Source organism: Semicossyphus pulcher, unplaced genomic scaffold, assembly GCF_022749685.1.
Source record: "Semicossyphus pulcher isolate SPU_LCO1_2020_fin unplaced genomic scaffold, fSemPul1.0.p SCAF_13, whole genome shotgun sequence".
NCBI classification, from domain to species: Eukaryota; Metazoa; Chordata; class Actinopteri; order Labriformes; family Labridae; genus Semicossyphus; species Semicossyphus pulcher.
Genome location: NW_027211637.1, coordinates 637,501 through 663,365, shown reverse-complemented (window position 1 = coordinate 663,365; position 25,865 = coordinate 637,501). Strand labels below are relative to the sequence as shown.

The window sequence follows — 25,865 nt, the reverse complement described above, 5'->3', positions numbered from 1 at the left end:
GTGGAGAGGGGATGGAGGGGGGTACAATGGCTCATGAGGGAAAGGTAAGTCAATATTACGTTTTTTCTCGCTGACAAAGGCAAATGAAGCCATGTTTTTGCTTACAAACAAGTGAGATCTGAACGCGTCGATCCGGATCCGTGCGCCGGAGCGCTGAGAGGACAGGCCGCCCGGAGCAGCGAACTCTGCCGCGTTGCTTTCTCACATCTGGACGTTAGAACGGGATAGAGGAGCGTTTTTAAACCTTTACTTGGGATATCTTTGTAGCAAACTCCTTGAAAACGACCTGCAACTCTCTGAGCTCAGCGAGGACGCAGCGCCGGAGCCCCGCGGAGAGGTTGTTGAATAAAAGGTAAAGACGATCAATAACGCGCTTTATCTTTTGATTCATTTACAGTTATCCATCTACAGATCTCATTTACATCACTTTGATGTTTTCCGCCTCCTCCGTGTTTGAAGGCACCGACAGGCTCAGTCTGTCTGTTGTTTTCCACATTTTCATATTTGATGATTCCTCGAATATCAAACTTCTCCCAGCTTCGATCTGTTCTCACTTTGAGCCCATTTTCTGCTGTTTCATGTGTTTACATGTGGCAGCTTATAGAGCGCTGTGGAGACGGAGCAGCTGCTGTTGTTTATGATTAAGATTGTTGGGAATAAACCCACGATGGCGCTCTCTCACAAGCCCCGTGCTGCGTGTTTACGCACACTTGTTCTCGGTGTAAAAACGGACTATTTTCTCTCCCCGTGATGCTCTGTGAGTCACACCTGACTGTACCGTGCACTCTGTCCTCTACTTTCACCTTCTGTACCTCCAGGAATAACCGAGCCCGGTACTGTACCGCGAGAGCAGCGCAGAGACTGTTTGTGTTACAGTAAAGTGAGATTTCTATCTTTAGAGTTCAGCAGCAATGTGTTCTTACGATGTGACAGTGTGTGTGCGTGCGTGTGTGTGCGTGTGTGCGTGTGCGTGTGTGTGTGTGTGTGTGTGTGTGTGTGTGTGTGTGTGTGTGTGTGTGTGTGTGTACGCACGGACAGATGGATGGATGGAAGGATGGAGTGTGTGTGAGAGGGAGGAGGGGGAGTGGTGAGGGAGGGCTTGGCCATTTGATCCTCTGCAGCAGAAACAGAGATGCTCTCTTAAATGTCAGCCGCTTCAGAGCTGCACACTAAAGTCTCTGATAAACACGAGCTGCGCGTTTCTGCGGGTTTGTCGATGCGGTGCAGTGTGCGGTGCAGAATGGGAGCGGTGTGTTTGTCTTTAGTACCCCACCCCCCCACCCCGCCCCCTCCTCCTTTTGCTTTGCTTAGATGGCCACGTAATGTTGTGTGTGCGCCGCCGGTCTGTCAGAGCACCTGCGTCCTAAGATGGAGGAAGAGATGAGGGATGGAGCTTCGGAGTGTTATGTCACCGCTGTGTGCGGCTCCGCTGTAAACAGGAGGCTGTGAAGCTGCTCGGTGTGCATCCATCAAAGTTCAGCTCGTAGTTTCCACGTTACAGTCTGAGTGTGTTTGAGACGAGCCCTTTCACGATGTTTGTCTCTGCACAGCTGGAAGAAAAAGCTCTGAACTGATAAATGATTGTTTCTGTGGAAATATCAGCCTGACTGTAAAACGTGAAACTCTGATCATCGCGTTTGAAGCTGTGACTGAAAGTGAAGCTGAACTCTGACGTGATGTGAAACTCTGAGCTTATTTTATAAAGAAAATTAATTTCTAATAATTGTGATGAGAAGTAGTTTCAGAAATGTTGGAGCTTCTGTGAAGATGAGTGACAGCACATGAAGAGGGGCTCTGAAGGCGTCTCTCTGTGACGAGCCGCGTTCACACTTTGACCGTGAAAATAATCGTCAGATTTATAGATGATTTCAGACGATCGTGACCGAGCTGCAGGTTGAAGCGTCGTATTGTTTGTCTTGTTGCTGTGGCTGAGGTGTAGCCTAGTTTCAGGGATTATTACAGAATTAGGTTATTGGAGCGGTGTGCTGTGTGGAGGCCTCAGATGAAGCTGCTGGTGTGGTAGTGATAGCAGGAAGCCTCTCTCTTTATGAAGCTGAATGGCCCGTGGTGAGGACAGCAGGTGCCGGAGGAGGAGAGCAATAAACATGTTGGAGGAGCAGCTGGGGCCAAATTGCGCCCTCGTCATTCAAAGCCTATCAGAAACCTCAGCAGAACAAGCAAAGGTCAGGGCCGCCCGCTTTCAAGCAGAGGACGCGTCTCTAATGAAAGCCTGGAAATAATGAATTTCATGCCCTGCGTTTAAAGAGAAATAAATAAAAAAGTGAAAGTTAATTAAAAAGTCAGCCAAATATGCAGAAACGCTCCGAGAAAGCCTGACGTGTGAAAGTGTGGAGAACATCAGAGGAAGCAGCCGGCGGCACAAAGACACAGTTTTATAAGCACAGTGAAACGTAACTGCTGTTCTCTGAAGCTCAGGTCAGAGGGGGGGGTCACCACCTTCCTCCCACACCCCCACCTCTAACCTGTTCTCAGACAGACAGACAGACAGACAGACAGACACCTCCTCTCAGACAGACAGCTCGCTGGCCCGCTGCAGTTTGATGTGACCTGAAAACTCAGACGATGACTTCTCTGAATCACAAATCCAATTGTCATGTGTCCCATAATCTGCTCACTCAGGTCTGAACCCGGACACAAAGACAGCAGCAGCGACATGAGCCGGCCCGCTCCACAACTTTTGATTCCTGCGTCTCCTCGGCTCGCTCTAATCACACTAAGTTGTCTCTAAATCCTGCTTAACAGGAGCAGGGGTGTGCAGCTGGCCCCCGGCCTGTAGCTACACTAATACTGTTACAGACGCTCAGCCCCGTGTTTAATCTAACTATGGATTTAGGCCTCTTCGCTCCATTGTCCCGTACAGTAAGCCGCCCGCCTCTAATGCTGTTACCCAAGCCCAAACTTTGTCTCCTGCTGAGCGCTGGGATCTTTACTTCCTGTTTCAGTTCCGTTTCAAAGATTCAAAACTTTATTGACATCAACGTCTCATCAGAAGATCAAAGATGAAAAAGTGTAAATTGTAAAAACATTTGTAGAATAAAAGTGTTGATTTTTTTTACTTGATTCTCTGAGCTTTGATAAAAACAGACTCAGTTAAATATTCTTTTTTAATCCATTCATTTGGTATTCAGCCCCTCCCCCTCCCCTCTTCATGCCCCCCTCGCTTCTGATTAACCAAACCTCCCCGGTGAACGGCTAATTGTCTCGTACTCCTCCAATTTTCACTGTAAAATAACGAGCTGCGAGTCTTTCAGGTGGGAGCGAGCAGCATGTGATCAAAGAGGAAGAGCACGCTCATCCTGAGCAGAAAAGGCTCAAATCAGGTTTCATGTGTTTCATCTACAGACGATCCAGATGTTCACGTTCATATCAAACAACAGAGGGGGGTCACTAAAGGTCAAACGAGCCACCGCTCCTCGATTCTAAAACACAGATCTCACGCAGGCGAAGACGTGTTCTGTGTCTGAGCTGCAGAAAGTGAACAAAGTGAGCAGAGACTCGGACACACGGCCGCCGGCACACGGCCCGCTTACATACCCGGCATTAAGGAAGGGCTCTCTGCGGCCGGGCCCCCACGCTAACAACACAGGACGGCTGACGGCCTTTAAGAGGAGGGAAAGAGAGAAGTGAGGAGGCAGACAGGCAGGCAGAGAGACAGACAGGCAGAGTGAGGATGCAGAGACAGACAGGCAGAGACGGAGATGCAGACCAACAGGACCGCTGCTGTCATCACTTTTTCTCGGAGGGGGGAGTGAAAGTTGATAAACAAGCATTTTGCAGAGTGCTGGCTGGGCTTTGGCGAGGTTTGCATGTAATGGGCAAAGTAGGGATGGGCGTGGAGGAGGGGGAGGAGGGGGAGCAGGGAGGGCCGGTCTGCTCGGGACCCTCACTCACGGACTCTCAGCCTTTTGTTGTCTCAGCGACTGTTTGCTCTCTGATTGGAGCTGCTCTTAGCGTGCACTCTGCGTGCTCTGCAGGTTCATGCACAGGACAGCGTGTGCACAGAAAAACACTCACTGTTTCTTTAAAAGCAACAAGAAGAGACGACGAGATGGAGAGAATAGATGGAGGGAGCGAGCCGGACAGATGCAGCTCCACAACACACTGAAGTGCACACAGCTTTCTGTGTTACTGCTGCATCGTGTAGATTTGGAACATTTGTTCAGCCTTTCATGTCAGAACTCATTTAAATATTTTCCTTGAGTTTGTTCTCTGTAGATCCTGATTTGTAGACCATCACTCCTCCACAGTGTCGCTGCTTTCATTTGCATCCTGAATCGAGCGGCTGAAGAGCGAGCTGACCCAAACCTTGCTCTGTTCAAAGTTATTTTCTCTGAGGACAGACAGACCGCTCGTCCGTACAGAGGAGGAGTTACTGTAAACTCAAGGGCACTTCCTCTATTCACAGCGTTCTGCTGCGCTCACACACACTCACACACTCACACACACACACACACTCACTCGTCCACAGAGAGGTGAAAGCTGGAGGGTACACGTGTTTATATATATCTGAAAAAGAGTCTGATTTCACTGTAGCAGCAGAGAGCGACAGACGCTTCACGCTCTCACAGATGAAGTGTTTTTAAGCTGCGCTCGTGTCGAGTTCAGCCTCGGCTGTAACAGAAAAAAACTTCCATCTCCTCCTGAAGTTGAAGAGAGATCGGAGGTCCTCTGGGACGTCTCTGTGTTTACCTCACAAACAGAACGAGCAGCAGAGAACAGAGAGGATGTTTCCAAGGTTTCGTTTGTGCTCAGCGACCAGGAAGACGAAGTGAAGAGCTATTACCTTGATGAAAAAAAGGGGCGAGAGGGGGAGAGAAAGAGGCTGATTTATGTATGATTCATTATTTACTGACCATTCTACACCCCCCTCACTCCGCCCATCCCCCGCTCGCTCAGATATGCACCCTGAAAAGCTCGATAAAAATGCGCAAATTTGATTGATTCTAATAGCAGACTGACAGGGACCCCAGCTGGGGCACTTAACCATGCCTGTGTGTGTGTGTGTGTGTGTGTGTGTGTGTGCATACACTCTGCTTCTTTAGTTAATAAAGGAGTGTGTGCAGCATGCTCGAGTGGCCCGACCTTCCCTCAAAGTGGAGCCCCCTCCCTTTCCGACCTCTGCCCATCCTCTGGTGCTGATGCTGTTGATTTCTATGACAACTCTTTTTTTCTTCTGCCTAAAATCCCTCCCCTCCCCCTCACCCCCCCCCCCCCCCCCTTTGTCTCCTCCCTTCCTGTTTGCAGAAAATGAGTTTCGGGGCGAGCTGGTGAACCAGCGGTGGACACGAGGCGAGAGGACCAGCAGCCGCTGTCAGGCCTCCCAGAGACTGCAGAGCCGTCGACCAATCATGGTGAGTGACAGGCGCTGCAGCCCCGCCCCCTCACCATCCCTCTTCACCACTCACACACACACACACACACACACACACACACACACACACATACACACACACACACACACACACACACACATACACACACCCGCTAACCTGATTCTGCTTCCTGGGCATTTCCCCAATCCCTAACTCAGCGGGGAGAGTAAAGAAGGGGGGAGGCAGAGGGAGGGAGGGTGTGTGTGTGTGTGTGTGTGAGTGAGTGTGTGTGTGTGTGTGTGTGTGTGTGTTGGGGGGGTAAGAAGGGGGGGTTTGACGTCCATGCTGGACAGAGAAACATGAATCAAACAGCACATCAAATGTCCCGCTCGGCCCTGCCCACCCTCAGTTTAGTTAAGCTCAGCGCGGCTCGGCTCAGCGCGGCTCGGCTCAGCGCTTCCTGCTGCTGAGTTCACTCCACTTCACTCGATTCTTTTTGTATTGAAACACAATAAAAAGGAAACTCAAAGGACGTCCTTGAGCTGCTCATATGTTTTCTGTCCATGATATTCGTCCTTATCAGCGGAGCAGAGAAATACTCGCTCCGCCGCTCCGTCCTCTCTCTCTCTCTTCTTCTGTTTAAAACTTTGCATCATTTTAAGGTTATTTCTCCGTCCTGGAAACATCTGCTCCTTCTCTCCCTCAGCGTCTCCACTCAACAAAGAGAGGAGGGGTGGAGCAGAGGAGTGGGGGTAGTTTTCCCCCGGGCCCAGTAAAAGTAGTTTTGCTTCCCCTGATGGCTCTGGTTCATCTGAAGAGATGACTTTTATTGATCTGGTTTGATTTCTGCTGCTGCGGGGGGGAAGAGGGAGAGGTTTCAAACACTACATCCTGAGAGCCCCCTCCCCGACTGTCTGATACCTGCTACACTACCTCCTGATTATCTGCACCTGTAGTACACACAGGTGACTGAAGCTGACTCTGGATCAGCTGTCACATCAGGATCTCTGTTGATGTTGACGTCAGCACCAAGCAGGGCTGAAAGTTACGTAGGGTCCAAACCCTGCAGTTCCTCTGGTGTCCACTTGAGGCTGCCTCCAGCAGTGAGTCAGTCCCCATAGAGCCCCATGTTAAACTTTACAGCAGAAATAAACATGTTTACAGCCTGGTACAAAAAACAGTTTGGGTCTCTATAGCTCATTTCTCTCTTCATGACAACTGTACGGGGAGAATCTTTATACAGCTCACCTGTTTACATTATATTAAGGCTTAAAGTGATGCAGCATTAGGGGCGTGGCCTCTTTGAGTGACAGGTGGGAGCTGCTAGCTGTCTGCTAGGTGTCCCCTCAGCTAACTCAGTCACTGAACGTAACCTCTGGGCCGTGTTTGTGCTGTTGGAGCCTTTTGGAGATTTGTTCATGTAAATATCAGACAGATAATCTGTGTGTGCTTTATTGGACGAACAGAGCGTCCAACACGTCTCACACACTGTTTATAATCACATTAAACTGTTATTGTCTCCGGTGAACCAACATGGCGACGGCTTTAAAACGAGTAACCAACAAGTGACGTCCATTATTTATTCAGTGTGTGTTCTGTGCACACACTCATATCTGACCCGCTCTGTAGTCACACACGCGCAGACTTCATGCATATGAAGAGAGGAACATGCTGCCTCCCCTCCCCCTACTTCCTCCCCTCTGCCTCCCCCCTCCCCGCCCCGCCTGGTGTGAATTATTAAAGTGAAACTGTGGAAGGCCTCGCTGCGCTGATCCAACATGGAGGTTGCGTGGCGTGGTCCGCCTGTCGAGGGAACTCTGCAGCGCCTCTAATTGGCCGCTGCAGGTAATGTTTCTGAGATGTCAGCGCTGGTCGCCGGTCCTCCCCCCCCACCTCCCCCCCACCTTAACCCCCTCCTCTCCTCTTCTCCTCTTGTAAACCTGAAAATGAATAAAAGAGTCATTTATGTGCACCGGGGGACGAAGGGTGACCTTCTCTGTGAAGTCATCGCCCCCAGGAAGACATTTACATAGAGCTGTCAGAATGCAGAGTCCCCCCCCCCCGCACACAAAGAGCGACATAATTGATAATGTACAACACAGCCTGTAGGGACGAGCCGCGTCTTCATCCTCCTCCTCCTCCTCTTTCTTCTTCTCCTGCTGCTGCTCCACACCACATTTCACACCAGTTAAACCCAACACACTCCGGACACACCCCCGCCCCTCTGTTCTTCTTCTCTCTTTGCTGCTCTACATATGTTCCGAACACCTACGTCCCCCTTCAAATTAAAAGCCCAGAATGTAAAGCGCAGGTTGTGAGCGCACATAAAAGAGCTCCTTTGAGAGAGATGATAACAACCAGGTGAAAGCCTGTCTGCAGCTCCTGGATCAGGTGACTTTGTGTTCATACAAATTTAATGAGCTGGAATTGAGAAAAAGGACGGAAAGAGACGAGAACTCGGATGTGCTTACCTATTTAAATGTGCGTAACTATGGTTACACAAACATGAAAGCAATAGGGGCCCTTTTCAGGTTTGATTCATCAGATGACTGTTGACGTAAGGAGGAGAATAATATATACAGCCATCTTTTCATGCAGGAGGAGACACACACATATACATTCATACACACACTCGCTGGTTACGCAGCGTTTAGCCTTCACTTCGTCTCTTAATCACGTCTACAGGACACTTTTACATTCACCGCGTTCAGCTGGGAGACGGTTAACGTCGCTGAGGTTTGTGCTTTTACAGAAGGAGGAGGAAGTTACACAGAAACCTCTCTCCTGTTCACACACACACACACACAAACACACTGCTCGCCACACTCAGCTGCAGGAAGACAAGTCACAAGTCAAAGTAGCTCTTAGAGCTCAAATGATGAATTCATACACACAGCAGTTATCTGACAGGCAGCTGTTTCCATCACTGATTCATCCTGTCAGTCAGTTAGCTCAGGTAAGAGACAGACCTCAGGTCAGTGTTTGTTAATCAGAGCTTATACTCAGTGACGCTCACACACACAGAAAACTCTTGCGCTCTCGACGGCTGCTCTTCACACACACGACCGGCCGCTCCTTCGGTGCGACACAACGCTGCTGCTTGTTGCTCAACTTCCACACTGACAGCGCTTCATCAGAAGAGAAGAAGAAGAGAGAGAGAGAGAGAGAGAAAGAGAGAGAGAGGCCGCTCGCTCCGGACGGGAGGGGCTTGTTCCTGCACCTGTACCTCCGGCCAAACACTCGCACTCTAATGAATGAATGAAAAAAAGGCTTTACAACAACAACAACAGCGTGCTTCATCTCCCTCTCATCCCTCTCTGCTCCTCCTTTTCAGAGGAGTCTATTAGCAGGAAAGAGGGATTGCCAAATAGAGAGAGAGAAACAGGGCCCGTGTGTTCGAGTCCCACTGAGCCGCTGCCAACTTCACTACAGAGACGCAACAAAGCTGCTAAGTGCCCCGGCAAAGAGGGGGGAGGGGAGGGGGAGGGGGAGGTTTTTTAGGGTGGGGGGGTGTACAGGAGGGAGGAAGTGTGAGGCAGAAGGGGGGGGGGGGGGGGGTGATATAAAAAAGCAGAGTCCAGTAATCAAAGCTAATGGCTCCATTGTGTCTAAAAAGCATCTGATAGCTGCAGAGTGCACAGAGAGGGGGTGTGGTCAATGTGTGTGTGTGTGTGTGTGTAGGGTTAACACCTGCTCCTTTGTGGCTTAAAAGCCCAGTACACACACACACACACACACACACACACACACACACACACAGTTAAAAGGGTTATTACGGTGGCTTTTTAGCGGCCGTGTGTGTTTCTGTGTTATTATATTCAGTTATGATTGTCGGTCGTGCTGCGTTCAGGGGCCGCAGCCTCAGTGTTTCCTCTGCACAGCGTACAATCATGTGTACCATTCAGGTGCAGGAAATTACAGGGGGGAGTGGTGGGAGGTGGGTGAGGGGGTTTAAAGAGGAGCTCAAACAACAGGGTTTGTTTTCCATTCTTCTCCCACAGACGTGATTTCTGTTTTTTCTGTCGCTCTGTGTGAACCGAGCAGGACGGGAGCTTCAGTGTGGGTCCATGTGGGTGAGGAGGGAGGATGGGTGAGGAGGGATGAGGTCGGATAGCACCGTCACTTGCACAGGTTCAGACGGTTCTTTCCCGACATGCTGCAGAAACAGTTGGTGCATGAATTCAAATCATCGCGCTCCTCTTCTGATCCGCTCTCTGGTTTCCCTCTGAGAGCGTCTGCAGACGGTTCTGAACGCAGGAGATGCTCTGTGCACGTTTCTGAACACTAGTAATAACTGTCGACATGATATCGGCTTTAGGATCAGAATTAGAGAAAGTTTATGTGAGTGTTGACATCAGTGTCTGAGCTCCTCCCGTATGAAGTGTGCTGCATGAATCCAGCTCAGTGTGTTTCTGATGCTCATGACTCAGAGCGTTACACGTCGATGCCTCTGACCGTCTCTCTTCTGTCTCAGATGAGTGTGGAGGGTGATGACAAGAGAACTCGCACGCGGTCCAAAGGAATCAGAGGTGAGTGTTTGTAACAGCCCGAGTGTGTTCACGTGTGCATGCATGTATTTCTGTGTGTGTGTGTGTGTGTGTGTGTGCGTACACTGTAACAGAAGGGGAGGCTAACACATAACTCCAATGAACAGCTGAAGGATGGACACAAACCGCTTCTTATCCTAACTCACTGTTATCACTGATGAAGCGCTCGCTGCACCTCCAGACGTCAGAGTCTCCTGATTGGCTGGTTTCCATCAGGTGTTAACAGACAGGCTGCGAGCTCACATCATGAAGGTGCAGCCGGTTTGTGCTTCAGTGTTGAAACACGCTGCAGAGATCGTCCTGGAAAAGCTTGCATCAGTTTTCGTCAGACTTGTTGGGCAGCTCACAGGCGCTCGTCTTATTTTTACCTCCCGCTGGTCTGTGTGAGGGAGCGTCTCTAAAGTGCAAGAAGAGATGCCACGAGGTCTCTGCAGATGTGTGATCAATAAGCTTCAACACAGGAAGAATCAATCATTAAAAACTTTATTTACACGTCCAGCTGCGCGCTTTATTTTTATTAAAGCACAAAGAGTATGAAACCTCAAATATTCTGCATCAGTCAGTTTGTTTAATGTAAGGTCACACATTCATGTGATCAGATACACGCAGCACACAACGAGGCAGGGACACCTCCACTGATGGTACCCATCGAACCTCAGAGACTGATTCTAAAGTGGAATAAACACGTGTGTGTGTGTGTGTGTGTGTGTTTGATGTTTAGAAGCGAGACAGCAGAGCAACAGTTCACAGCTCGTTCAGGAAGGCGTCCAGTCATTCACACTGCATGATGAAAGACAGAGAAACTCAGATCACACACACACACACACATCAACAGTTTGAGTGTTTGTGTGTGTGTGTGTGTGTGTGTGTGTATTTTGATACGCAGCTCTTTCTGACATGTGATTAATGTGTGTGATACGGGAGCTCGTTCTGAAGTCTCCTGGATCGTATTGTTTTCTCGTTTGCTGCAAATGAAAATAGGATATTTCTCCAAACTCATTCTATCGCTCAACTCCCAATCGATGCCTCTGTGTGTGTGTGTGTGTGTGTGTGTGTGTGTCCGTGTGTGCGTGCGTGTGCGTGTGTGTCCGTGTGTGTGCGTGTTGTTTTTGTGCAGAGCTCGATTTATGTTTTGAAGGTAATTACTATAAGTCGCCCCAGAAACAGAAGCAGTTTTCCTCTGATGACGCCACTTTCCTTTTTAATTTCATTTCGCTCGTTATGAAACTAAAGTGCAACAATTAATCTGCTCTTATTGCTGACGTCTGCGTTTAATTGTCACTTCCTTCTGAACAGCGCTGGAATTCGGCTGATTTAGGTTTTTTCCTCTGTGTGTGTGTGTGTGTGTGTGTGTGTGTTTCATACAGTGTGTCTGTGCAGCCTGTTTGTTTAGCGTGTGTGTTTGTGTGTGTGTAGGTGTGTTGTGCTCCTGATCATGCAGCCAGCGGTGTGTAAGCCTCTCTGAGGAGGCCTCATGGGATCCGTATGCATTTGTGATTTATTGATCTGAGTTTCTTTTTAGCAGCGCGGCTTTCTGAGCAGTCGTTCACCTTTGTTCTCCCTCCCCCTCTCTCTCCCTCCCCCTCTCTCTCCCCCCCCTCTCTCTCTCTCAGTTCCTATTGAGCTCGTAGGACAAGAGCTGAGGTAAGGAAACACCTTCATCTCTGTGCAAATCCCTTTCATAAAGTTCTTTTATGTGCACCGCGGTTCAGCCCCCGGCGCTCTCACTCTCTCTCTCGGTGCTTCTTTAGATGATGTTGTATATTTCTGTTTTTTGATTTGGTATCATCAGCTGCTCTCGGCTCGTGGTCAGCTCCTCCGACAGGCTCATATTGATCCCTCGCAGCCTTTTGCTATTTCCTGCCATGAACACATACAGTAGAAGCACTGAAAGAGGAGTGTGATCTTTTTACAGTGCGATCGAAGGAAGCGGCACGAGGAGAGAGGAGTTAGCTTCCTTCCTTCCTAGTCCCCCCCCAGGTGGCGGCTCTCAGGGCCTCAGTGCTCATGAAGCTCATTGTCCTCCTTCTAAATTATTTTTCCATCCTCTCTCATTTTGTCACACTTCACCTGCGAGCATCGATCTGTGCTCGGCACTCCAAAAAGTCTTTTCTGGGCGAAGAAAAAAGAGGAAGTAGCAGGTAGAGCAGAGAGCGGCTCATTTAAAATGCTAATGCAGCATTTTTTAATAAGTGAAATTAATAATAAGGATAATTGGAGTAATAAAGGGCAATTGCTGGGGGAAGTTAATGAGAATTGAAATGAGCCGTCCTGAGGGGTCATAGCAACCTGAGTCAAAAGAGAGATAGAGAGAGGGAGGGGGGAGAGAGAGGGAGGGAGAGAGGGAGGGGAGAGAGAGAGAGGGAGGGAGGGAGAGAGGGGAGAGAGAGAGGGAGGGGAGAGAGAGAGAGAGGGAGGGGGAGAGAGAGGGAGGGAGGGAGAGAGGGGAGAGAGAGAGAGGGAGGGGAGAGAGAGAGAGAGGGAGGGGGGAGAGAGAGGGAGGGAGGGAGGGAGAGAGGGGAGAGAGAGAGGGAGAGAGAGAGAGAGAGGGAGGGGGGAGAGAGAGGGAGGGAGGGAGAGAGGGGAGAGAGGGAGGGAGGGGAGAGAGAGAGAGGGGAGAGAGAGAGGGAGGGAGGGAGAGAGGGGAGAGAGGGAGAGAGGGGAGAGAGAGAGGGAGGGGAGAGAGAGAGAGAGAGAGGGAGGGGGGAGAGAGAGGGGAGAGAGAGAGAGGGAGGGGAGAGAGAGAGAGAGGGAGGGGGGAGAGAGAGGGAGGGAGAGAGAGAGGGAGAGAGAGAGAGAGAGGGAGGGAGGGAGAGAGGGGAGAGAGGGAGAGAGGGGAGAGAGAGAGGGAGGGGAGAGAGAGAGAGAGAGAGGGAGGGGGGAGAGAGAGGGGAGAGAGAGAGAGGGAGGGGAGAGAGAGAGAGAGGGAGGGGGGAGAGAGAGGGAGGGAGGGAGGGAGAGAGGGGAGAGAGAGAGGGAGGGGAGGGAGAGAGAGAGGGAGGGGAGAGAGAGAGAGAGGGAGGGGGGAGAGAGAGGGAGGGAGGGAGAGAGGGGAGAGAGAGAGAGAGGGGAAATTGCAGCAGGTCTGGGCTGATCCGTATCGCTCACACCAACAGGATGTAGGCCGGGTTGATGTACAACACACAGTATGATGTGTGTGATACATGTGTGATGATGATGATGATGATGATGATGTTCTGGCTGCATGCATGCATTCTGTGTCTGCTGGACTGATAGGGGGGGGGGGGCATATCTCTGTGCATGTGCATGTGAGCTCAGTCTGCATGTTACTCTGAAGTCGAGCTGATCATTGCTTCTGCATTCAGGGACTAAAATGCACCGTGTCTTTAAACATATCTCTAACCTCCATCCATCCCATCCAGCTGCCCCACCCCCGGATGCTCTGGCTCCGGCCATATCAGTGGGAGATACTCACGACACAGAAGGTAGGGCAGATCAAACCCCGCCCTCTGTCTGTCCTTCCTCTCTGTCTGTCTGTCCACCTGTCTCTCTGCCACGTCTCATTGTTCTTCTTTAAACGAAGAATTTCAAACTGTTTCACTTTCAATAAGAGTTAGTTTAAACCATCACTTTAACTATAAAGCTAAGCTGGCAGCTGGTTAGCGTAGCTTAGCATAAATGCTGGAATCCGTTTTCAACCCTGTCCGATAGAAAGTCACATTTTATAATCCGTCGTGTTTCACGCTCACAGAGACAGACATGTAACACTGTGATGGTATGGTGTGTCCTTGTCACACGGTGTTCCTCATCATCACGTCCCTTAAAGAAAGTCCCTCAGCATCGCTGCTCCTGCCTGAGCCCAAAACCTCCTGTTACACACAACGTCAGTAATCAGTGAGCTTAACACGCACAGAGCCATGCTAACTTTCCCCCTGTTTACAGCCTTTATGCTAGGCTAAGCTAAGCTAACTTGCTGCCTGCTGCAGCTTCATTATATGGAGGTTAATAAAACGCTAAATGGACATCAGATAATTGCTGATGGTTTCTGGGGTTACATGTCAGCTAACATGTTCTTCATCTGTTTCCTGCTTTCAACCAAAGCTCAAACCTGATTGGCCGACACCTCTCGGACTACAAACAGAAACCATAACACAGACACCATGACTCCGGTCCCTCGATACAGATTCTTGCTTCATGTGAAGACGCCCTAAAATAATGACCTGTCCTTCAGCTCACTGATAGCTCATGAACATATGAACACAAAACAAACGTCTGTCTTCGGTTGAGATTCTTCAGGAGGATTTATTTGATTCCCAAACAGGAAAAATCCACAATGTAGGAGAAAAAGGGGAAAATAAGCACCAGGTGTTTCTCCATTTGTTTATTGTTAGATTAAAAAAAATGAGATTATTGATTGTATCCATTGTTTGTGTGTGCTGTGATGTGAGCATGTTTAAGGACACTGAGTGACGCATGGGGCCAAGTCATCAGGTGCCTGAGACAGAAGCTGTTTTGTTCCCACATCCTCTGACTCAATGAGTCAAGGCAGAAACGTTTTCATTGGACGGCAGTGGTTTCAGGTTTACCCCCCCCCCCGCCCCCCTCTCAGAGACCCTGTGAGACTCGACTCGGGGCGGCTCACTGGCTTGTGACTCCTCTTTATTGAGGGGCAGATATTAGCTATCTGTTTACATGTGTACTCGTTCAGCGGCCAATTTCAGATGCACTTTGTTTATAGATCGTCCCCAAACCCCCCCTCACCCCCCCGGCGTCTCCCAGGTGAGACTGAGAGGGAGTTTATTGGATTTCACCCTCCGCTGCCTCGCCCGCCTCTCCACACAAGATGTTCATTAAACGTTCCACTCAATTGGCTGAGATTGGTTGTGATGTGTGAGCAAGCTGCATGGCGCCCCCCCCAGGCCACCAGTGTTTATTCATCCATCCTTTTTCATGTCACAACAAACAGCCCCGCCCTCCATCACGCTGCTTCAAGTCACTCATGGACCCGACGAGCTGCATGAAGTTTACCTGAGCATGTTAGAGAGTTTCTGACCCTGTTTCTTCTTCTCTGTTCCTCCCGCAGCGTTCTGGGCTGCCCCATCGCCAGGAAGCGCCGCCTAGAGGAAGCGGAGGCCGAGCAGGAGGAGCAGGATGCAGAGCGACCCGCCTCCAAGAGGAAGTCCCACCCCCTGAAACTGGCACTCGACGATGGCTTCAGCGCAGAGAGCGACGCCAGCAGCGAGGCCGAGGGAGAGGGAGAGAAGGATGAAGAGAAGACCAAGGAGGAGGGGGAGGAGAGGGAGGCAGGCGTAGAGGAGGAGAGAGAGGAGGAGGCACAGGATGGACAGACAAATGGACATAAACAGGAGGAGGAGACACAGAAGGAGGAGGAAGAGGAGAGGGAAGCAGAGACATATCAGAAGGAGGAGGAGACGCTTGCAGCTGATGAAGGTAGGCATGGTAACCTGGTATCAGATAAAACCGAAGCCAAAGACGAAACTAGAAACTTCACGTTATGATCTTGTGCTCCTCGTAACAATGAAGCATGTTTACTGGCATTTCTCGTGTTCGATCCATGTAAAAAAAAAGGTTCATGTACACACAACACATGTATCAGGAAGAGAGCTGCAGTGCCTCCTAACAGCCACTAGGGGCAGCTGAGACACACGTGCAGGCTCAGAGCAGGTGTTTTTATCCCTCATGTGAATGTTATCAGGCAGGATGAAGTCAGAGATAAGGCTGACAGCAGCTCTCTGTGTGACTCACTGTGTGACATCACTCTGACATCATCACCTCTGTTTCCACAGAAGAAGAATGTGTGATCATCGAACCCGAGCATGCAGCAGCGCCACCTGCAGACGAGTGTCCGTCTCCCTCTCAGAGCGCCGAGGAGGTGGCCAACTCTCTCCTCCACCTCGGCCGAGTCTCTCCTCTCTCCTCCACCGACAACAGCGCTCCGACCGTGGCCCCTCAGCAGCCTGTTGCTATGGAGACTGAGGAGGATATCGCCGTGGCAGCCGAACGGGGTGAAGAAGTAAAGGACGAGCAGGAGGAGGGGGGCATGGAGGAGGAAGAGGAGGGGGATGAGGAGGAGGAGGCACACAGAGTTCAAGTATCAGAACAGTCATCTGTTGAGCAGAAGGAGGCAGCGGAGAAGGAGGAAGGAGACCAGGTGAGCCAGGAGAACCACCTGTACCTGACTGAACAGATCAGAGATGAGGAGGAGGAGGAGGAGGAGGAGGAGGAGGAGGAGGCGCCGGCACAGCAGAGGCCGGACTCTCCAGCAGAAGAAGAGGAGGAGGATGAGGAGAAGGAGGACCACAACATTCTGCCCGTTTCTGATGTGCCAACTGCCGTCCGCACCATCACCAGCACCGCCGCCGCTCAGGGAACACACACAGAGGACTACAACTCCCACAGAGTCAGTCCCCCAGAAAACTACAACTCCCACAGAGTCAGTCCTCTCCACAAGTATGACTCCCACAAACCTCTTCAGAGCTACAAGTCCAGTCCTCCTCTCAGCTTCAGAGCCAGTCCGCTGGAGGACTTCTTCCCCAACATCCGAGGAGAGAACTTCAAGCTGCACAAAGCCTCGTCCTCGACCTCCCCCGACATCATCGAGGTCCGGTCCGATAAGTCCGAGGACAAGGACTTTGACGATGTGGACGGGGACGACGAGCGGGACGACGAGGACAGCCTGTCGCAGCGCTCCACGGTGACGGACGAGTCGGAGATGTTCGACATCACGAGGGGGAACCTGGGCCTGCTGGAGCAAGCCATCGCTCTGAAGGCGGAGCAGGTGAAGCCGGCCGGGCCCCGAGAGCTGCTCTGTGGCCCCGACCTCCACCACCAGAGATACTTCACCATGGACGACAGGCCCAAACACCTGGACGTCCTGCGCAAGAGCTACTTCGGCAAAGGTAGGACAGAGTGGAGACACAGCATGTATGAGAGCTGAGCTAAAGCGTGCATCAGCAACATTCAGTTCTCTTGGTTTATTTAAAGGTACAGGGGCATCACCTGGTTGTGCTGCTTTAAGCAGAGTCCTCACCTTGGTGTTGATTTCAAGGACACTCAGACATCTGAAAATTCATCTACTATAAAAGGCTTTCCTCCACAAGCTACAAGCTAGACAGCCAGGTGGAAAAAATGGCCTCACCTGTGTTGGATGGGCTGTCACTGGGCTCAGGGTGGGCTTAACTGGTGTTGTGTCCAACATGAGACACACCTGCTAGAAATGGGTCACAGTTCAGGCGTGGAGCATGGTACGTGATGGGTCACAGTGAGCTGACCATGGAGTCACTGTACGGAGCCCGCTGAGGCCCTTCAGCTACCAACATAACATGTGAGGGTTCCTGTTTTGGCCCGTGATGGTTGAGCTGGCTGAGTATGGAGTCACAGAAGGGCCAAAAAACAATGAATCTGTAAAAAGTAAGAAAATAAAGATGAGACATAAAGAGGAATACATCCATTTAATTTATATCCTTTTTTCTTTTCATCTTTGGACCCGCCCAAAGATGATTGACAGATTGGACCCTTCAGGTTAAAGCTTAAGAAAGGGAAATATGTAAATAAATACATATTCAAATAAATACATTGCAGAAAAGATTTATAAGTGAATGAAAAATATACACAATAAATTGATTTGCATAAAATAACAAATATCTGTGAAAAAACTTTCTTATTATATTTGATTCTTTTTGTCTCCAAGTTTATTTTCTTCTATACATGAATCATTGTTTTGGCCTTCCTGTGACTCCATAGTTTGGAGCACTGACAGAAACACAGTGATCATTACTGTGATTATATAACATCAGATAATCACAGCGATGCTGACTAATGCTAATGCTAGTTATTGTTATAGCAGAATGTAAAGTGACTTTATCTAGAGAGCGTGTCCTCTGTCCCGGCGTCCTGACGATGAGCGAGCAGAAGAACATGTGCAGCACAAAGTGTCTGAAACAAACACAGTGTTCTGATCAAACAGTGCTGAGTCACACAGCGCTCTTTAGATCCTCCTGCTCTTATTGTGGCGGGGAAGAACACGTTCCAGCTGAATAGACTTGCATGAGGAGGGGAGAGGAAGTGGAACAGAGAGTCAGGAGGGAGGACGAGTGAGGAGGAAGAGGAGGAGGAGGAGGAAGAGGGCAGGTTGTTCCACAGTCGGCTGAGTGTTTGTTTACATGCTGCGTGTGTGTCACAGCTGGCTCGCTGCCCGCCTGTCACACTCCTCAGTGCAGCATCAGTGTGATCACATGGTGCTGCCCTCCTCGGCCCCGCCTCCCCCCTGTGGTGATGCTCCTGTTCTGCTCAGAGCTAATTAGGAGATGCATGTCTCGTTAACATTCAATTTGAAGGCCAATAGAGCATCACACCGTCCTCTCGCTGCTTCTTCTCCTCTCTCTGGTGATGCGGGCTGGCCTTCCTCCAGCAGCATCGAGGAGGAGTGGGCTTCTTTAATTACAGTGGTGTGATTCCCTCCTGGTGTATTTCTGGGTTTTTTTCTCTCTGAGATCCAAACGAGATCTTTGATAAGTCAGACGAGTGTAGCAGGAGAGCTACGAGTCATCAGAGCGTGCAGCAGAAGTAGGTCGCCTTCGCTGTAATCTTTCATACGTTTGATAGTATTTCATCCCTGAAAGCATTTACAGAAACATATAAATCACATTAAGACGGCTGTACAAACCACCTCTGGCCTTCACAGATACATCAGACATGAGCAGCCGATCCAGATGGTGCTGCTTTTGTACAGTTGTCTGAAATATGTCTGGATTTCACGCTCAGCCGAGCAGACCGTCTGATGGCATTAACCACTCGCTTTTGTCCTCCTTATTCATCCCACCTTCCCCTCTCCTCCTATCTCTCCTTCTCCTCCTCTCCTCATCCCTCCTCTTCCTCCACCCAGAGAGCAGCAGGCCAGAGAAGAGGGAGATCAAGTGTCCCACCCCGGGGTGCGATGGGACAGGTCATGTGACCGGTCTGTACCCCCACCACCGCAGCTTGTCAGGCTGTCCGCACAAGGACAGGATCCCCCCCGAGAGTGAGTTTCATTCTGCTGCGTTCAACATGAAAATAAGAGCAGAAGAAGTGACGGCACAGACAGCCCCCCGCTGCTGACCGAGGGGTCACAGTTTACTCACATGTTGTCTCACTTTAATCAGGATCTCATGAAGTTACCGAGAAACAGGAGCTGTCCTCGGGATGTTAAACACAGGAGACGTGTGAATAGTTTAAACCGTGTGTGAACATAAACTCTGTCTCCTCCTCAGTTCTGGCGATGCATGAGAATGTGCTGAAGTGTCCGACTCCCGGCTGCACCGGCCAGGGCCATGTTAACAGCAACCGCAACACACACCGCAGGTACTTACACACACACATCACAGGGTCTGTTTTAAAGCGTGTTTGTGTCTCAGTGTGTGTTTCTGCAGATCAGAGCGTTATGCACAGAGATTCTATATTTGCAAGCTTGTATATTCATGTATGCAGGACAGCGAATGTGTCGGTCCACATCAGCGTGAGGCAGATTGACTCGGTCAGCAACATGCCCTCCTTTTGATATTCTCTCTCCTCCTGTCTGTCTGCAGTCTCTCTGGATGCCCCATCGCTGCTGCAGAGAAACTGTCCAAGAGCCACGACAAGCAGCTTCTGTCCCCCGGCAGCGAGCTCCTCAAAGGCAGTCCCAACGACAGAGTGCTCAGGTGGGTCAGCACACACCTGTCCCATCAAGTGCTTCACGAACCGTCTCAACAAAAGGCAGTGAAGGTCATCAGACGAGTTCTCCATAAGACTGAGCACACGAATAATGATGCTGTCAATGAGACTTCAAAGAACACGATAACGTCTCTGTAAATTCTTCAGTTGTGCTTTTTCACACGTCTGTCAGAGTCACAGCTCCAGAGATCAGCTGCTCAACTCTCCTGAGAGCTGCTGCTGGCCTGTGATTGGCTGAGAGTAACGAGGGGGTCTTGGAGCATTCAGGCTGGCGGTCTGATCATTACTGTCACTGAGATCTCTTCATCTCCTGAGCCGGTCAGCAGCGTGATCACGGCCACAAGAATGATAATGAACTGAGCCAGACTCTGCTATTATGTCCACACTCTTCTTCCTCGTTGGTATTTTAATTAATAATGCAGCCGATAAGCTAATTATGGGAGTTGTTGGGGCATTGTGTGTGTGGGGGGGGGAATAATTGCTTTCCTTGAGGAAAAGCTCATCAGTGGTCGGACAAAGCATGCAGGATTAAAACATAATAAGGCGGGCTTTGTTGTTCTCAGATTGTTATTAAAATGAGTCGGGCTGAAGGATTCCTCCTGCCGACGTGTTCTGGAAGAATCCATGTTGGATAAACAAAGAGGCAGAAATCCTCTGTGATCACTGCTGCACGTTCGCACTGTGAGATCCCTGCTCCCGATCTGAGGCTGTGCTGCGAGGTTACAGTCACACTGAGCTCTCATGTGCTGCTGCTGTTTCTTACACCTTTGTCTGTTCATGATAACAGCCTGACTGAAGCGGGCGTCCGCATGAAGGGTCGCATGACGCGCCAGCCCTCTCCTTTGATGTGAGCGTGCACTGAGCCTGAAGCCACCAGGTTCACAGAGACAGGATGATACCTGTTATCTCTGACGGGGGCTTCAGGTTTGGTTGAACCTGCTCCGCAGTGCCGCCCTCAGGTGTGACGGCAGGGAGACTGCAGGCCGCTCATGAAGCTGTTAATGAGCGCGTGGTTGGAGAGACTGTGATATGCCCTCTGGTGAAAGAAGACGTCCACCTCTGTCCCCCACCTCCCCCTTCCTTCTCTCCCCTCCTCCTCTTCCTCCTCCTCTGTCCTTCCTCTCCCCCGCCCTCCCGCCTCCCCCCGGTCTATCAGTGGATTTACGCCAACAGGTCTGACAAAAGCCAGGGCTCTCCAGGAAAACGAGAGGGCTTAAAGCTCATAAATTCCATGCTGTACAACATGCAAATGTGCCCTCTGCTGATAAGAGAGCTTTTAATCCTGCTGCACTCCTGCTAAGTACACCGCTGCCCCTATCTTTACTCTCTCTGTGTCACTCTGCCTCCCTCTCTCCCCCTCTCTCTCTCCTCTCTCTATTTGTTTTTGTGATGATTGTGTGACTCTTTATTGCACCAACCCTCTTTTATATCCCATCTCTGCAGGTCTATTCTGCTTAATTTTGTCTTAATCCTCCCACCCTGACGCCCTCTCTCTCCCCCCTCACAGGCCCATGTGTTTCGTGAAGCAGCTCGAGGTGCCCCCGTTCGGCAGCTACAGGCCCAACATGGCGCCCACCACGCCCCGCGCCAACCTGGCCAAGGAGCTGGAGAAGTACTCCAAGGTGTCCTTCGATTATGCAAGCTTCGACGCCCAAGTGTTCGGGAAGCGCATGCTTGCTCCAAAGATGCCCACCAGCGAAACCTCACCCAAAGCCTTCAAAAGTGAGACAGCGATCCGCTTTGTTCTTCTGTTCGTGCAGAAATAATGAGACACGCCGTTATTCAGGAAAGAGACCAGAAAGTGCACAGATTCACACGTACAACATTTTCCTCATGAGTTCATCTTCAACACGTGATGTTCATTTCATGATGCTCCATAAACACCACGAAGCAGGAGAGGGTTAGGGGCGGGGCTACCTGTGATTGACAAGTTGCTAACTTCTCCATAACGAGAAGGCGACATCCAAAACGCCAAAGCTGTGAATGTGTGACGTCTCATACGAAACAAAAAGGATAGATTGTGTGAGTAAGGAGCTTCAGAGATGCTGGTAGCTTGATTTGCCGTTCTAAAGAGCCAGGCCAACTGTTTCCATTCTTTATGCTAAGCTAAGCTAACCAACTGCTGCCTTTAGCTTCAGTTTTAGCGTAGGGACATGAGTGTGGGATGAACTGCTGTATACACACGGTGAATGTTTCTACACCCGATCTAAAGCTGACCTTTTGTCCTCCATCAGCTAAGCCCTCGTTCCCCAAGTGTGTGTCGCCCAGCCTCAGTCTCCACGGTTACGGGAAGAGCGCCTCATTGGCCTACGATTACTCCCATGATGCCGAGGCGGCTCACATGGCCGCCACCGCCATCCTGAACCTGTCGACACGCTGCTGGGAGAAACCCGAGAACCTCAGCACCAAACCCCACAACAAGGTACGACATCAAACACACAGGTGTGTTACTGAGAGTCACAGACTGGATCCATCGTTCAGCTCACTGTGACCGCTCATCAGCGGGCCTCCTCGCCTCCCTCCTCTCCTCTCTCATGTCCTCCTCCTCCCTCCTCCTCCCTCCTCCTCCCTCCTCCTGCCCTCCCACCTTCTCTCTCTCCTCTCCTCTCTGCTCCACCCCTCTTGTTTCCTCTTTTCTCAGTTTCTATCTCTTTCCTTCCCTCTCTTTTCCTCTCCTCCTTTCCTTCTCCTCCTCCTCCTCTTCCTCTCTTCTACCCTCCCTTCTTCCTACCTCTCCTCCCTCCTCCTTTTCTCTCTTCTCCTCTCATCTTCCGCAATCCCCTTTCAACTTCTCTCCCTCTCCTCCTCCTCCACCCAACACATTCTCTCTCTCCTCCTCCTCCTCCTCCCTCCTCCTGCCCTCCCACCTTCTCTCTCTCCTCTCCTTTCTGCTCCACCCCTCTTGTTTCCTCTTTTCTCAGTTTCTATCTCTTTCCTTCCCTCTCTTTTCCTCACCTCCTTTCCTGCCCTATCTCCTCCTCCTTTGCTCCCTCCTTTTCTCCTCTCATCTTCCGCAATCCCCTTTCAACTTCTCTCCCTCCTCCCTCCTCCACCTTCCTTCTCCCATCCTCCTCCTTTTCTCCCTCTCCTCCTCCTCCACCCAACACATTCTCTCTCTCCTCCTCCTCCTCCTCCTCCTCCCTCCTCTCTGCATGACTTTATCATCGGGAGACTTTGGCTTGAAGCAACAGGATGGTGTTGAGATGCAGTTGCATCACCTCTGCCGTCCTCTTTCATCCTCTCATCCCTCCATCCCACACACTTTTCATGTTGTTATTGAATTTGGCTGACTGCCAGTTCCCTGGATTACTTTTCCACCAGGTAGCCTTTTTTCATTATCTGCCGGACGGATCTCCCACTCTTTCCTCCGCCCCCGCCACTCTGTCTTTCATTTTCTTTTCACATCTCTTTTTGCTCTCTTTTATCTCCCTCTCTTCCTCCCTCTGCCTCCCTCTCTGTGCCTCTCCCTCTCTGTGCACAGGAGGTGTAATTGGAGCTCCACTTTCCCCCATATTGTGATTTTTAAAAGCCCTTTTGCCTCACAGAGGAGAGAAAGTGACTGCTTCATCATTTTTCGATTTCCTGACATGGTTTCAGGAGATAAGAAGTGAAGATTAATGTCTGTGGCGGCCGGGCAGAGTGAGGTGTTGTTCAGCGAGGCACTGATCCAAGAGCAGGCCGAGCCGCGCAGTAACACAGCTCAGATAAACCAGGACTGATCTGGAATCAGAGTTAACTCCTGTATTGAAACATTAAAACCCCGAGCTCATCAAGCAGGGAGCGATCTGGGATCTGTTCCCGCTCTCTCTCCTCTAACCCTCCGGTTCGTTCTGGCCCCTGACCAGCTCATGTGCGCTCCGTGTTAGAAGAGAACAGGCTCGTCTCTGCGCTCTGTGATGGAGCTGGCAGGAGAACAGACGCAGAGCTCGACGCTGCTGCTGCTGGCAGAGGATCACCAGCATACATTAGATATCATTACAGCATGCTGAGGAGATGGAGGAGGTGTTATACTCAGGTGAAGGAGGATGAATCAATAACGCCACAACACAAGTTGAGTCTGAAATCAGATCCTCTCTGAAACATGTGTGCAGGTCTGCAATGGACTCGTATCAAGGGGCGTGGCCTCTTTGAGTGACAGGTGGGAGCTGCTGTGTGTCTGCCTGCACATGTTCAGAACACACCTGCCAAAGTCGTAACTGCAGGCTCCAAAAAAGATGGCGACCATCAGACAACAATCAATCATCTTAAAACGAGTTATTGAACATTTTCAGACTCTTTACAGAGGCAGTTACTGAACCTGTGCTCAGGTGATGTTGCGATGCTGATCTCAGTCCTGTGTCTGTGTGTCGTCTGCAGGACATGGACATCGAGGTGGACGAGAACGGCACCCTGGACCTGAGCATGAAGAAGCCCATTAAACATGAGGGCAGTCTGTCCGGCACCAGCCCCGGGGTCCGCTCCCCGGACCCCTCCTCCTCCTCTTCCTCGCTCCATCACGGCAGCGGGATGACATCACCAAACCTTCTCGCCTACAAGCAGGAGGAGTGGGAGGGGCCTCTGGATTACACCAAACCCAACCGCCAGAGGGAGGAGGAACTGGACGAGGTCAGTGCGATTAGAGAACACGCTGTTTCCTGTGGAGTCAATCACAGAGGAAGTGTTGCAACATAAATAACAACAGAGTAAAGTGGCCGTGAGCTGTTTAACTTGTTTACATCACTTTGTCTTCCTCTCGTTCCCTCGCCTTCTTTCCTGTCCCCTCTTCCTCTCTCTATTATTCATGTGTTTCTCTGAAACACCAGAGTTTCTGTACAGTTAAAACACTGCTCTGTGGAACAGAGGTGGTGTGTCAGGTAGATTGCACCATCCTGACTTTGGCATATGCAAATTTTTGCTCCTTTGAACTTTTTCAAAAGAAATATATAAAGAGCTTTGAGTTTAAATTTTTTATGAGGACACTCTGCATCACTTGTCTGCAGAAGTGTAAGAAAGGGATCAGAGCAGAGACGTGTGTGCACACGGTGCTCTGCAAACCTTCTATACTCGATACACGTGTGCAAAGGATCACGACAAAGACATCACGCAGACAGGAAGTAAAGAAGCAGAAACATGATGATCACATCTGTACTCATCTTCTGTTTGTATATCATTTGTCAGATGGAGCACACGGGCCACTCGTACGTGTCCTCCGACCCCGAGGACTGTGACATGATGCAGGACTGTCTGGAGGACAGGAAGTACCCGGGAGAGGTCACCACCCCGAGCTTCAAGGTCAAGTTCCAGCCAAAGGACGCCAAGAAAGAGCTGCTGGCGTAAGTGACCAGGAGCTAGCTTTGAGCTAACTGGCTCACTGTGATCATGCTAACATGCTAATGTTTAGCAGGTGTCATGTTTAACAATGAGACTGATCCTCTGAGAACAACTAAAAACTACAAATATGGAGGATGGAAAAGGACACACATTTCTCCCTTTGTAATACCTCTGTCTCTGTGTGTCCCCCTCTCAGGTGTCCCACACCTGGCTGTGATGGCAGCGGTCACATCACTGGAAACTACGCCTCCCATCGCAGGTAGGCACCATTTGTAGTTCTTTGCCGCACATAAAAGCTCTGGTGTGAAATGTGAGCTCTGCTGAGGCTGAGAGTCCAAAGCGTCTCACCTCGACTAATTCACATCTTTTATTTGATCCCGACATGCCAGAGGCAATAATGTAGCGTGAGCCCGGGAAGCACAGACGGTCATTGGCTTTGATATGCATCAGTAATTTACTTCTTGCCGCCTGTCCTCTTCTTCCTAAATGACCTTGGTATGCCTCGCATTCTTGATTTCCCTTCACTCACTCTTTCTCCTCTCTCCTTTCACTCGCTCTCCTCTTCCTCCGCCCGTCCTTCGCTCTTCCTCTCAGTCTATCTGGGTGTCCTCTCGCTGATAAGAGCCTTCGGTCCCTCATGGCGGCCCACACCCCTGAACTCAAGTATGTGTGCTCTACACCTTCACTGCCTTTTCACTGCCACTTCACTTCACTGCTGCTGACAGCGTGCAGCCACACTGCTCCGCTCTGCTGACGCTAACTCATCTTTTGTTGCTGCTGCTGCATCTGTCACGGTGTTTTTCTGCATCTGGCTTCGCTTTCACTTCAATCACTTCATGTAAATGTGAAATGAAACTGAATCTGTGTAGTAGACATATCTCTTTAGTGGAAAATAGGCTCCTCAGAGCACACTGCAGCAGATACAGGACGTGCTTTAAAAAGAGCCTGAATGAATTATAAAGCATCTGCATTCAGACGTCACTCAGACGACTCCATGACACAT

The 25,865-nt window shown here is 50.3% G+C and overlaps 1 protein-coding gene across 1 annotated transcript in view; it reads left to right on the top strand.

Annotated features, from left to right (window-relative positions):
- Positions 1–5,318: 5,318 nt before the first annotated feature.
- The window catches only part of myt1b (myelin transcription factor 1b), a 24,793-nt gene continuing 4,246 nt past the window's right edge, over positions 5,319–25,865 (top strand). The window contains exons 1-15 of the mRNA XM_069659687.1: positions 5,319–5,372; positions 9,808–9,862; positions 11,494–11,524; positions 13,264–13,326; positions 14,925–15,292; positions 15,649–16,761; positions 18,747–18,881; positions 19,111–19,201; positions 19,426–19,539; positions 21,060–21,274; positions 21,787–21,974; positions 23,909–24,157; positions 24,710–24,864; positions 25,059–25,121; positions 25,457–25,525. Of these exons, the coding sequence (XP_069515788.1) occupies positions 5,370–5,372; positions 9,808–9,862; positions 11,494–11,524; positions 13,264–13,326; positions 14,925–15,292; positions 15,649–16,761; positions 18,747–18,881; positions 19,111–19,201; positions 19,426–19,539; positions 21,060–21,274; positions 21,787–21,974; positions 23,909–24,157; positions 24,710–24,864; positions 25,059–25,121; positions 25,457–25,525 (2,912 nt within the window). The 5' untranslated portion in view covers positions 5,319–5,369. The remainder of the gene's footprint in view (positions 5,373–9,807; positions 9,863–11,493; positions 11,525–13,263; positions 13,327–14,924; positions 15,293–15,648; positions 16,762–18,746; positions 18,882–19,110; positions 19,202–19,425; positions 19,540–21,059; positions 21,275–21,786; positions 21,975–23,908; positions 24,158–24,709; positions 24,865–25,058; positions 25,122–25,456; positions 25,526–25,865) is intronic.